Here is a 13,957-nt window from a genome sequence, read left to right as displayed (position 1 = left end):
ACTGCATTAACCACCTATCTGTGGTTAAATATAATTAGCTGATGCAATCCAGGTAGATTATCTGGTATTGTAAAACACAGCTGTGGCTAATCCCAGAGGGGTATATTCATCAACAGAAAATAACTAAGAAAGTGGGCATATATATTTCATGAACTTGTATACAGGTGCAATGTTAAAAGACTAGCAGGTTAAAATGTATGTAAAACACAGTACAGGAAAGTAAAACTAGATTCAAGAGGAAAGGGGATTCTCCCTTACCCTGGTCGAGCATGTCGTCTGTCTCCTTGAATCGAACTCTCCGTTTCGCCCCTCGTTTCACCCTCACTGAAGGTACTTCTGCTCCATTAAGCGAGCCTCTTCTCTTCAGAATGGATACAAGGCCCTCTGCCGGGGTGATCTGTGGACAGGAGAGGTATATGTGAGTCGAAAAACTGGAGTCCACACACCCAGCTTCAATATAGAGTGCCGAGTGAAAATAAAACCGCTGTATAAGAACAAAAAATAGCACTTCTTTTTACAGCGTTACTTGTTGATAAAATGCAACTCATTTAAATTTGTGAAAGCATCTTTCAGTGGCAAAATCAAAGACGATCACCAGGATTTGTGCTTCCGATGACAACAGTGAAATTCTCTCTGAAATAAACTACAGCTACAACAAGTTGGTCCTGAACCACTGCACAATCCCTGTGTCATGTGTTCCACACTGTTTTCCACACTGCAGATGCTCACTCAGGCTTTGCTAGGGCTTAATTTGCCCTGGAAACTCTGCATTGATGTGTACTTAGATACAAAAATACTAATATACAACATTCATCTGTGCTGTATTTTAAACTGTTGTCTACTTTTCTTATATACAGTAAGTGAACACAGGGTGTAAAATAGGACTGCAAAACATTGCCAAATTGTGATTGAGAACTACAAAACTGCTGTGTGCCATGATATACAGTGTTAACTTGACTTACTGAGTATGTATAACTTAAGTTAGAAGAAAATAAATTCTCCACAACATCTCAGAAGAAAATCAGAACCTGTCCTATACTCATATTTGTGATCTATTCTATTATACAAAACAGTATGTACAGATTATATATAGTAATATATATGAATTGAGGGATATAGTACGCGGGTCTGGCAAGGTAATGCAAGATTTATTTCAATTGGATTGGATTGTGTAGAAAAGATTCAGTAAGAATTTCCTGCTAACAAGTTTTAATTACTTGTCTTACAAATACAAAAACTAAATGCTTAGTGCCTAACCCCAAGTCTTAAATAAAACAAGGTGGTTTATTTTGAATCCTACTTCTCTTTAAGAAGTCCACAGCTGTTTACTCCAACACAGAAATAACATGGAATTTCTAAGTACACATAGTTAAACGCTAACAGTACATTTACTGATTACAAGAATTCTGTACAGCTGGGTGGCAAAGAATTATAGCCGGGAGCACTTTTAACGGAAAAATAAACTGTGTTACCTTAAATATATAAATATATAATAAGACAAAGAATTTGAATAATAATAAAAAGGAACTGAATAAGTAAGGGATAAACACGACAAGGCGTCCATTATTCTGCTTTAACATACAATGGTAGTTGGGTTGGAGGCACGATTATATGTACTTTCACTTTGGAGAAAAATAGTCACTCAAACAAGGTTCTACTTGTTGTAAATATTAAACTGGGGGTTTTCAACGTTTACATTTATTGTAATTCATTAAAATGAATTAAGCCTCAGTGCTGGTCTCAATCTCTCATTAAACAGAGATGACATAACTCACAATGTTAGCCTTGTAAGTGACCAAGCATTTAGAAATGCCAATCATGTATTTTTGTGAAAAGATACAGAAAAGGAGGGCCTTGGAATGGCCGGTGTGCTATGCACAAGGGGGAGGATGTGTGGCAAAGATGATAGAAGCAGTCTAAAAAGGAGAAAAGTTGTAGTCAATGAAGGGAGCTGCAGGACTACAACTCCCAGAAATGTTAATTTGTTTTGTTTTACTGGTAAACAGCTTAGCCTTCCAGTTTTAGTTAGCAACTGAGAAAGTTTCAGTTAGCGCTCCAAGTAGAGTTAGGCTTTTGTTTTGGGTTTTGTTTAACATTGTTCATTGGAAATAAATAAAAGTTCACACAAGTGCTACAAAAACTACCGTTCTGTGTCTGTCTCGCTGGTGTTTAGGGTGAAAAGTAAGCCTCAGCCGGTAGGCTATGTGTTACAGTAGCAACATGCGTCTTTTTGGAAAGTCATGCAGCTTTTTTTCATGCGTCTGCGAACTGAAATTGCATAGGGTCGCATAATGTTGAAAACATTTGCTGCATGGTCGGAGTGAAGCTGCACAGCTTTCATAGCTGCCTGCGACTGACTTATGAACCAGCTCTTATTGTTAAAGACACAGTAGCATCTACAATACTGGCAGCTCTGGGTTTCTTAGCTGTGGTGACAGCCACTTGGCCAGGTGCCTCATCTGGCTGAAAAGGCCTGGGGAGAACCCTGATTAAATCTCTCAGGCCACCAATTTGTATTGGCTAAAGAAAACATTACAGCCCCCACTCTTCCCCTTTTTGCTTTTATTTCTGTAAGAAAGTACAGGGTCATGTTCATAAATCTCAAGAATACTACAGCCCTTCTGAAATGGAAAACCAATCAATGATACAAAGGGCTTTAAGTTTAAGAGATGCTATTTTTTCCCTTGAGATATCACTTAATATACAGTTAGTACCAATAAGCCTACTTAAATGTCACGTGACATGTTGCCTTGAGGAGAGAATGAGTTGATCTCCACTAAAAGGCTCTTAAGAGCCATTGCTGTGCTCGTCCTTAATTGTAAGTAACTGCAGTGTTTGATGTTTCCATTCTGTCTCTCATTGAGATTCACAATGAAAGGAGCTGTAACAGAGATAAGAAAAACTATGGCTGCACTGTAGCATTTAGAGACATGCACAAAATGTTACAACACAAGTGGATATATTCAACTGATCTAAGCAGTGGAATTTCTAAATACTAGTCTTTTAAATCACTGAAAGAAGGTGTGGTAGGACAAAACCAATGAGCAAGCAGTAAATCTCTTATGCGGGGTTAGAAAAGAGGTGATTTTTTTTACTGGATCTGTATTATTTCTTTTGACACCAATATTATATAAATAAATGAAAATCTGAAAGCACAGGCACAGCAAAGCAAGATGTATTCTACTGTCACAGCCACACAGACTATTGTGTTTTAATTCATTACAGATCTTCCTTTCTTCTTTGGTTAAGCTTCCGAGTACAGCCTCTGTATGAAGCTGTGACTCACACATTTCTAGTACTGTTTGAAATTCCTGCAGAGCCAGCTTTGGCACAAAGGGAATAAGAGTGCAAAGAAAGATGTCACAGTGAGAATGAGTGTGCTGGCAGCTTACAGGCAACGCTCTGTGTAGAATGAATGGGGACAACAGAGTCTGAAATACAAATGTTAAAATAAGAATTTTTAAATAAAAATTAACCAATGAGTCCTTTTTGAAGTTGGATTTACTAGAAGAGCCAGGCTGGATTTTTTTTCTTCCATGTATGCAGTACTGTACACTGCGCAACATCATTACTGCTCCCTGGTGCAAAACTACATTTTGAGGCCTAATTCAAGAGTGCAATTAAATGAACTCTATCTGCCAAAACATGCTTGTGGGAATCATCACTTTTAAAAGAGCAAATGTGCAGCAATATCCATTGTTACAAGTATTTCACTGGTTTTCTTATTGTATTTTATTGCTTTTCGCCATCTTCTCAAAACCCACTTATTCAATCTATTTGTAAATTCTTGTTTATATCTCTATGGATTTTTTAAATTTATAATAGTTTTGTATATATGTGGTTGTTTCGCATTTTTATTGCCTGTAATTTCTAAACTTTTATATTTTATTAACTTTTCTGTAAGTCGCTTTGGATAAAAGCTAAAGTGTTATACCTTTTACAAAATAAGAACTATAGTATGAAACTTGGATCTACATTCACTATGGACATGTATAAAATGTGACACATACTGTAGGCTATACAGCCTTTTGCTGATGATCTGTACCCCCCACCCCCCCCCGTTTGTGGATAATAAATATTGCTTCACTTTGCTCTGTTTGTTTTACAAATCTACAGTATATTCTCAAAATGATTTTTCCAAGTCAATGGAATTCAGCACTTAATCTTACTGACAAAATGGCAAAGTGCATCAGATAAGGCATTCAATATTTAGAAAATCCATTTCTACAAGGCACTCCTATGTGTCTTAGTGCTTCCCCAAGAAAAAACGAATTACAGAAGTGTCCAGTGATACTAGACAATCACTATTTTGTTTTCAAAAATGGAAATCATTTTAAAAAGAAATAATTTGAAAACATTTCCTTAAAAAAAAAAAAAAAAGCATTACAAGCAACCCTAGAAATGTATAAAAAATAAAAACCTTAAATAACTGAACTAGCTGAAAGTTTGTACTGTTTCTTTCAAATGTGATGTTGCTATGTTTAGCATATAAAACGAGAACCAAGTGAAACATGTACACCTCACATTTCTGCAAGTCTGGTGCGATTTAACTACAGTGTTCTTCAGAGGGTGGTATAATGTCAGGAAAATGCCTTGGAATTTAATAGCTCACTTAAAAAAAAAAAAAAATTACTCAAATTTAGCAAGAGTATATTTTAGCAAAGATAAGTAGCTTTGGCATTCAAATTCGAGACTGTACTTTCAATTGTAACTTAAATGTGATGTTTATATAACAAAAGTCTATGATCCCTAATACTTTAGCTGCCAGGACAAACACACGCACACGCACTTGTTATTGTTGTGTGCAGCTCACTTCCAGCTGATTTTTGTCTTCTGTTTTTAGTGTACGTATATAATATGCTCTTGAATAGTTTTTCATGCAAAGCATTGTAGGTTTCTCCTTTCAAAAGATAATTTCTTTCTTTTTTTTTTTTTTTTTTTTTGACAAAAGCAAAACCTCCAAATGGTTTATTTGCAGTTTTACCATTTTTTCATTAGGTTTGCTGTTTTCAGTTTAAAGTATGCAACATAGGGCGTACCACAGTTTGCCAGCCTGACCTGCATTAGAAAATGGGCTCTCTATAAATGCTGGTTAACCGTCCTACGTTGTTGAAATACCCAACTGATCACTTAATGCTTTTTACAGAAGAGTTACATGTTGTAAATGACTGTAGTGACCTTGGTTATGGGGCCTGAGTTTTAAATAAATACAAATCATTGTATTTATTTTTTAAGCCTTGTATAACGCAGGAGGCTTTCTAAACATAATCTTGTTAATAAAATGTACAAAACCTGGCACAGAAAGTCTATCAGGTGGGCAACAAAGTATTATTAATGGAGCCTCCCTTCCAAACTCTATTCACGTGCTTATAATGGAAGAATGAAATCTTGCAGCACCCACGTTCTGCTTATTTGCTCTGCATGCTTGGACATCCTTGCAAATATCAGCAGGGTGTGCTGCGTTTGTGTAAGTTCACAAAAATACATATTCCGAATGAATGGCCTATGTACGTGTGCTGTGTGTACAAAACAGGGAACTTCTCTGGACTACTATACAAGGGTCTGTAAAAGACTACAAAAACAATGCAATGACAAGCTCGAGTGCCATTAGTTTTAGCTCATGCTGTTTCATACACCAACTTAAACGGCTGCCAAGTCTACTGCAACTGTTTTATTTTGTATGTTTCCACACAACAGTTTATGCCATAGTCAGTATATATCCAAGGACGAGTATATCACCAGCATGAATCTGTCAATGCAATCACCCTTATGCTTTGATTTGAATCACGGTAGCACAACAGTGTAACCAATACACTGATTACCATGGCAACAAAGAACAAACATACACTTGCTGGCAGTAGTCAGGGGCTACAGTAAACAGAGTTGGTTACGCTGCTACTTTCTAAGACATACTGAATAAATAATAGGGAGAAGTAAATATTTATTTCAAAACAATTGACAGCATTTCTTTTAGGATGTACTTTTACATTTAAAAGTTTATGCCACCCTACCAAAATCTACGATAAACAGGAATTATCTCAAACAAGTTGAGCAAAGTGAAGCAATAATTATGGCCACTACAGTATAATGGTGAGTGAAAGGTAAAAGGGCAAGGATTAAACCTATGTTAGTGATCACATTTCTACATGATTTGTCCCATTTGAGAGCCCTAGACACTAGGGATTCGTGGAATGTTACTCACCTCCTCAATCTCTATCCTCTTAGCGAGGTCATCCAGGGAGGGCACACTGTCATCCAGACCCCACACATCCAGGAAGCCATGGGGGGACGTGTCTAGCTCAGATTCAGCCACAGATCCGCTCGTGGAAGAGGCAACATCCCTGTCAGGAGAGCCTTTCTTCTCCACCTCCTCTGCTCTCCCCGAGGCCTTCAAGCCTTTCTCGCTCTCCAAGTCTGCTTCCCCTTCCTCCAGACCCAGTTCCTCCTCCTCCTCCTCCTCCTCCTTCTCCTTCTCCTTCTCCTCCTCCTCCTCACCCCCTCCCTGTCCTTCTAGCTCCCCCAGCTCACTCATGTGCTCTGACTGGAGTGCTTCATTCCCTGCTGCTGTGATGTTACAGTCGTCCCTTGCCTCTTCTCCAGGAGGTGACGACAACAAACCTTTGCCTTTCACCTTTACCTCTTCTCCCAGGTGATTTCCTTCACCAGCCTGCTCCCCACTGGCAGAGGAGTCATATTGTACACCGCCTGCTTGCTGTACTGGACTGGCTTGCCCGGGAAGAAGCTTCTTTTGTGCTGTGTCAAGCAACTGTGTATTCCTGGACGGCAGCAGCTCCTCCTCCTCCTCCCCATCCCGCTCCCCCTGCTGCTCTGAGGTTTCTGCATCTGTCAGCATGTCTTCAGGGAGCTGCTCTGCCTCTGCTGCTGGCTGGAAACAGCTGCCCTCCCCACAAGTGCTCTTAGTAAACAAAGAGTCAGTGTAGGGTTGGCCAAGTGGCCCAGAAGCCTGAGGTGATCTTGTGCCCGATGGCTCCCTCTGGTGGCTGCCCACAAGCTCACTTCTGCCAGTCTCGCTCCCAGAAACAGATCCTCCGTCCGACATGCTCTCCTGTTTGCCTTCTTTTTCCTCCCTCGGTGCTTCTGTGTCAGGTCCGCTGCCTGATAAGGGAAGAAACAAATATACAATTAGTACAGACTCATCACAACAGACCTAACAGGCTTGAGGTGCTTTGAGATTCATTTGCTTTTTTTTTTAAATCATGTCTCACTTCATTTAATAATACCTTGTAAAGTGGATTCGTTCTTCAATGAGCACATTTTTTTTTTCATGTAAACATTTCCCGCGGCACTCAAAAGATAAAAACAACAAGGATATCTTTAGCTGCTTATTTCATCTTCCTAAATAGCAACTGTTTCTGGACCTGCACTATCCGCTATAAAAGAAATGCTATAGTAAACATTCACTAACATGCTGAAGACTGGGACAGACAGCACACACACACACACCTACACTTGCATGCTGTGCAAAGTTCTCCTACAGAATTAAACTTGAACTACATTCCTAATTACATTTAAAACACTGCAAAACGTTTGTGAGGGTAATAGATATATATCTATATGCACCTTTCACGCAGTATCTCTAAGGAAGGCATATGCATTTAAACCACAGTAAAGTTACTTTTTCAGTCTGTGTTATAGCAAATAAAATCATCTGAAAGCTCGTTGTTCTATGCAGATTTCCAATCAAACTTCCAGATACAGAAGGTCAAGTAGCAAAAATGTGAGCAAACGTACGAAGAAATCTTTTCATTTACTGTAACGTGCAAATAAGCTGCTCCTCCTGGAAGTTATTTTGAACTCCCCCCTAAACAGGGAAACAGAGCTATCATTAATATATAAAATAGATTATCATACATTATGATACTGAGTTCACAAGAAGGCCGTGTACTGTACGTACAACTATTCATATTCTTGAGTCTGAACAGTACTGGGACTGCAGATCACTACAGTACACAATGAGAAGTGTCATAAAACTGGTGTCACTCCTGTACCTACCAGCAGGGGGACAGGACCGCTTTAGAAATGAGAAGATAACCACCAACCCTGCATATCTACATTTTTAATACAAACAACCCCTATAGTGGTTTAGCATTTACTATTGCCACACCCCAATATTAAATGCAGGCCAGGGATTATAGGGTATGCATGTCCCTTTAATAAATGTTACAGAACAAACACCCTTGTCTGTATTCCACCTGTCTGACACTGAGCTGAGAACCCCCATGTTAGTGAATAGCTGTGCAGACAGATGGCTGTCCTGGAATGAATACAGCATCATGCATGTATGTGAAAGTGAAACCACACAAACAGCATGTCACGAACTGGAGGTAACAGACACTCCCCTGCTCTCCCAGCTGATAAAGCTCAGTGGCTTTCCTGCACCCTGCACACACAATGCTTTCAAGTCATGCATTAGGCAATGTGCAGAAGGAATTGGTACAGTACACATACATAGCAACTAAAAAGCCCGGACCCTGGTGACCAATTCAAAATCACAACCTTTGACAAGTAGCTATGACACTTAAAACCTTTAACATCTAGCAGGCTATCACAAATCTTCCAATGGCTCTGTTGTAATGTCATGCATCCATAACAAACCATTCAGTCAAACTGAAGTAAAACGAAAAGAAACTATGTCAAGTAGACAAACCGTCTGTCTTAATTAAACCCATGGATTTTGCTGAAAAAGCCAACTTGAATGTGCCTTAGATCAACACTCTTATGCAAACTAAACACTTATTTTTTTTCAGTCTAAACAGTTAGAGAGGTTTATTGCAAGTGAAACGCACTGGGACATAAACTAGCATAATGGGAACCCACAACTGGCAGGTTTAAAAATGCAGACAAGATCACAACAATCTGAACACTGAAAAGCAGCAAAACTGCACATAACGTATCTCAATAAATCTACTATCTGCAGGTTGCATCGTACACCTACGAAAATACTTCCCTCTCAGCACAACACACAGATGTACCTGAACTGCATGTAGTGGCTTTAGGGTCGGGTTTCCCCTGCTCTCCAGCTTTCTTCAAAGGAATAAGGCTGTTTTTCAATGCATTCTCAGTTGTAACAGGCTGAAAAGAAATTTAGGACATTACCTCCAGAACAAAGAGTGAAACTAAGAAGCAGTGCATGGAAAGAGCCCAGCATGAGCTGGTTTGAAATCTAGCACTTTCTTACCTTTTCAGCAGTAAGAGTCGGCCTGTGGAAAATAAAGGAAAAAAATAAGAAAGTTTTGCTGATTGTAAATACTATATACTAGTTTTATTACACATAAACTGTGTTTACTTCCTCTTATACATTGTGCAAAATGGAAAGAGCGATTAAGGCTGTAGTCTGTCCACACTCTAATTTTAACTACGCACTTTTCCCCATGTTGAAACTTTATCTCTAGTCTCAAATTGCTCGAAGCACAGCAACGAAGCATATGCTTGAACCTTAATCTGCAACTATTAGACCCCGCTGATTACACTCAGGCCTGGTAGATGTGGAAGCTCCTCGTGGCGACCCGAACACACAAATTACTGAAGTGAGTGTAATGAATGGAGTGAGTGTGTGCATTCTCCAGTGCAGTGCATAGGTTTGAATGCATCACTTAGACTGTAATGCTGGTTATTTAATTATAAACAGCTAACCATGATGAATATACAGTACACACATAAATCCAGAACTCATGAATAAGTAAGCCACCATGGCCTACACATTCTGACATTCAAGAACAGCCATTAGCAAGTTTTATCACAAATGGCAGGCCGATATATTTAAAAAATGTACCATAAATCTGTACAGAATGCACATTATGTCTAAATGAATGTATTATAAGTGCCTCAACTGAAGACAGTACTAGTTGCCTTTGATGCAGCACCCATGGAGGATAAGAATGGAGGGGTACCAGGAATATTCTCCTATAGACCTCACGTTTCTGAAGGATTCCCTCTTACCTTCGGTGTGTCATGCAGAGCTTCGTCAGCGTTGCCAGTTCCTGAGCTTCCAGAGTTTTCAGAGAGTTTCTGAAGGGCTTGGTCTCCTGAGACAGGGCTACTTTCCTTCTGGATTCTAAAACCACCAGAGAGGGCATTAAGACATACAGCAGGCTGTTTGAAAGCCAACAAAAAAAAAAAAAAAACACCCAAAAACACTGCTCCTCTGTGTCATTGGAGGGGTTGCTTTGCATCTGTTTTCTGCAAGCTGATCCATCAACAGTCATTGACAGCCCTGCATTCAACAACTGGGCTGCCAGGCCATTACAGTGCTGTCAGGCTTACAGTATATGCACCACCATGTGGAGGAAAGCCTGTCAGGATTTCAACAGCACATCTCAATCCTGGTATACCGTTTTATGGAAATTACCGATAGTCGCAAATGCCACTCTGTGAAGAAGAAAAAGGATGTCCTCGCATTGTAATGGAATAGTAAATCATCCAGGTCTCTGAATTCCTGGTGGATCCACAGCTTTCGTGGAAGCATTAAGCATTCTAACAGCAAAATGATCAAACGATCACACCAGCCATTCAAATCAGAGCCTAGGCATGCAGTGTAGCAGCAAACAATCAAAAGCCTTGACCAGGCCAGAACTCTGCAACAGAAAGCAGGAGAGAATAAATAGTTCTCGGGTTAAAGGATTAATCTCATGCATGGCACAAGACTTCTGGTGGGCAAGTAGTTTTTTTATAATTTGGTTTTACAAAAGCCTCAACAAAATGAACCAGGGCATTTCAAATGTTCACAAATGATAATAAAATGATCAGCGAGTTCTAATACCTTTAAAATGTATGTATAATGAATCTTTAAAATAAACCTAATGTAATTCTGTAAGATGCCACGTAGGTATCTTTAAACATGCACATATGTTTGATCATCACAAAGTCTTGGGCTTGCCAGTACTCTGATATAGATAACTCAATGCAACAATTAGATACTCATAAAACAACCCATTAGTGACAACTGGTCAAACTTATTACAAAAGCAGAAATCTCTTTACTCGGATACCTGTAGATGACATATGGATGAAACATGGCAGCTGCCTCTATGGTACATACCCCACTGCTTCTGAACAGCTGACAAATTAGACAGCAGCTGCTCATGGTACAGTCTTTCCAGCTGGATGAACTGGACAGCTTTTTCATCTGGAAGGGTTGTTAAAGAAAATTAATGGAAAGCAGAGTGTTTTGCATCATACAGCAGGCCAGGGCAAGGTTGGGGTGACCCGGTAGTGCATTTGTGAATGGTACACAATGTTCAGCAATGTTCTGCTGTACACAACCACACACAGGGTGTTCACTGAAACCAGCTTACTGGAAGTACAGAGACTGCATAAACAAACGCTCGCCTCATGGTGCTTTCGAGTCAACGTTTTTAAAGAAAGAACTGTTCTGACAGAACACATGTTTAATGAAGAATGCAAGCCTTGACCCAGCTAGTTTCAGACACAAAATAGCAGCTGAAAAAAATGTCGAACCATTTCACATTTTTCTAAACAAAGTAAGGATACAATCATGTTCTTGGAAGTAGGTCTCAGCTATCTGGAAAAAAAAAAAAAAAAGACTGGCCTGAATAGATGTTTTAAATAATGTTACTACCCTGACAATACAGTACTCCAATTCATTCATGTATTACCTAAATAAGCTCCAGCAAGAATTGCACATGGCATATGGTTTTGCTTAGTCAGTATTAATTGCCAGCTGAAGAAACACAATGTGTATCATTTTAAGACTACAACTATGAACACCATGTTTAAAAGCATGCAATCACAAAACCCATTCTACATACAGTACATACATACTACAGATATGTTACTATTACACACGTATGGCTACCACCTTTGCAGAAGCAGCAAAGCAGTTGTCATTCTTGTGACAAACAGTGGAACTGTCAGAACTCAGCCGTAGCATTTCTATTACAGTGGAAGTCTGAACCAAATGGTGGCCCTTGCTTTGCTGCATTGTTGCCAATAGCAATAACCGTACATTTAAATAAATCCTAAGTACCATGCTCAAGCCCCCGCAGCATAGCAAAGGGCCATTGATGAGGCTTCACACACAATAGGGTCCCTTTGAAGAAACACAGGAGGGACGACGGGAATGGAGTTGGTAAACAGATTTCTGCTCTTGCATTAATCTGGGAGTGGCACTTGAAAGCTTGGTGGATGTGGTACACATTAGCATCACAAACGTATATGGAAAACAAACAGAGTATTTTCTTTCTTTTTTCTTTAGCTGTGACTCTAATGGAACTGCTGCCAGTCCACAAGGCACCCAAGAAAAAATACACAAAAAGCACAAATAATAAAATGAGGTACATGTTACAATATCACATACAGAAAAAATCTAAACGTGTTACAAGGGGGGTCATGATGCATTAAACCTGCAGACAAGGGCAACATACAGTATAGGGAGAAGTAAATTATGTGCTACAGTGCAACAAATCACAGGAACATTCAGCACTGCACAAGATGCACCTGTTTCGAACAATGAGCTGGAAGCTACGCATTTGTGTCTGTCAGTGTATGAAACAAAGTAAAGTCTTCTACTTGTTACCAGCTTTGAGATTTGCAGAGATTGAATTGGGTCGCCTTGTCCCAACCCAATCCCAGCTCTCCCAAAAATAATCAAGACTATTTCACTTTCCACCCTTAGCTATTAGAAGATTGCAACCCATGCTGATGTAATCTTTTCCCAAGAAATGTATCATGTGGAAATAAAATAACTCCCAACAGAACAGATCTGGGGCATTCCATCAGCACAGCAGGTTGCAATCTTGAGTCACTGTTTGGATGAAAGCAGGTGTATTGAGTGGTCCATAGAGAAAACAACGCACATAGAATTGCAGGTCTCTATCACCCGTAATTCCAGATCTGTCGTAGGGGTCACGCTGCTTTGTCCTAATCAAGTTTCACCTCTATTGAGAAGCGACTCTTTATATGTAAAATTGGAAAGGGCATTGCCAGGGACATGCATAATCTGTTCAAAATTGAAGATAATGTTTAAGGAGGGTTTAGTTGAGACCACCAAATTAATTTGAGGAAAAAAAGTCTTTACTGCTTTTTGTGTCCCCATAGATGGTGAGCATACAGTAATTCCAGGTTTTAAAAAAAAGAAAACTGAATTAATTCACTGGAGAAAAAGCACTGCCAACCCCCATGAAAACCTAGAGGTTATTAGTTTGAATGCAGTTTGCAGAACTGGAATTCTTTCGTCTACTGCAAGGTTAACAAACAATAATGTTAAAACGCAAGTACTATAATAAAGCAATCTTGTAAATCAAGTTACATGTTACATTTTTATGACTCTACGCACACTCCTCACCCCCCCTCCCCCCCAAGGGATAGAGGTGGTACAGATTGACAGATGTTCCCATATCTCTCCAGAATTACAGAAGGTTGGACTCGCACCTAAATATATTTTTTCATTTTTTTGTCCAACCCCTGTGCACGTGGCTTGTGTTTCATGCCTGTGTAATAAATACATCTTTACAACAGCGACGTGTTCAGAAGCATGGCTATATATGGCATTCAAACACTTTTTTTTTGTTTGTTTACATTTTTTGATTACTTAAAAGGTACACTTTCTGAAACATGGGGCTTAAGAACTGTCTGCAATTTTAAAAAGTGCCCTTTATTCTGTACTACAAGACGCTCGTTAACGATCCGTTAATAATAATATATACAAAAAAAACAAGTCAAAGGAGGAGTGCCAGTAATCTGAAAGGAAATTCTATTTATGCCAGTTTACACCATATGAACAAATATATTTACTCTCAAAGTGAACTTGCTCAGAATTTTTTCAACTTTTTCACCAGTGGAGGCACTGTAAAGACTATCTTCAGTAGCCTCAATTCATAAAAACATGCCTTCTTCAGTCACTGCCAGGCCAATTGTGTAGCTAAGCAGAGGCTGCTAAAGAGCAGGCCATACCAAGTGGCACTGCTGAACTAAACTGG

At 39.3% G+C, this 13,957-nt stretch overlaps 1 protein-coding gene across 1 annotated transcript in view; it reads right to left on the bottom strand.

Annotated features, from left to right (window-relative positions):
* The window catches only part of LOC121315490 (consortin-like), a 33,195-nt gene that overhangs the window by 2,204 nt on the left and 17,034 nt on the right, over positions 1-13,957 (bottom strand). Inside the window, exons 4-10 of the mRNA XM_041249618.1 lie at positions 11,511-11,541; positions 11,059-11,145; positions 9,961-10,075; positions 9,200-9,221; positions 8,994-9,093; positions 6,203-7,116; positions 259-397 (exon numbers count right to left, since the gene is read on the bottom strand). Of these exons, the coding sequence (XP_041105552.1) occupies positions 259-397; positions 6,203-7,116; positions 8,994-9,093; positions 9,200-9,221; positions 9,961-10,075; positions 11,059-11,145; positions 11,511-11,541 (1,408 nt within the window). The remainder of the gene's footprint in view (positions 1-258; positions 398-6,202; positions 7,117-8,993; positions 9,094-9,199; positions 9,222-9,960; positions 10,076-11,058; positions 11,146-11,510; positions 11,542-13,957) is intronic.

The sequence above is a fragment of the Polyodon spathula genome, chromosome 5 (genome assembly GCF_017654505.1).
Source record: "Polyodon spathula isolate WHYD16114869_AA chromosome 5, ASM1765450v1, whole genome shotgun sequence".
Classification (NCBI taxonomy): Eukaryota; Metazoa; Chordata; class Actinopteri; order Acipenseriformes; family Polyodontidae; genus Polyodon; species Polyodon spathula.
Note: the sequence above shows the minus strand (reverse complement) of the source record. Positions and strands in the feature narration are given on the sequence as shown.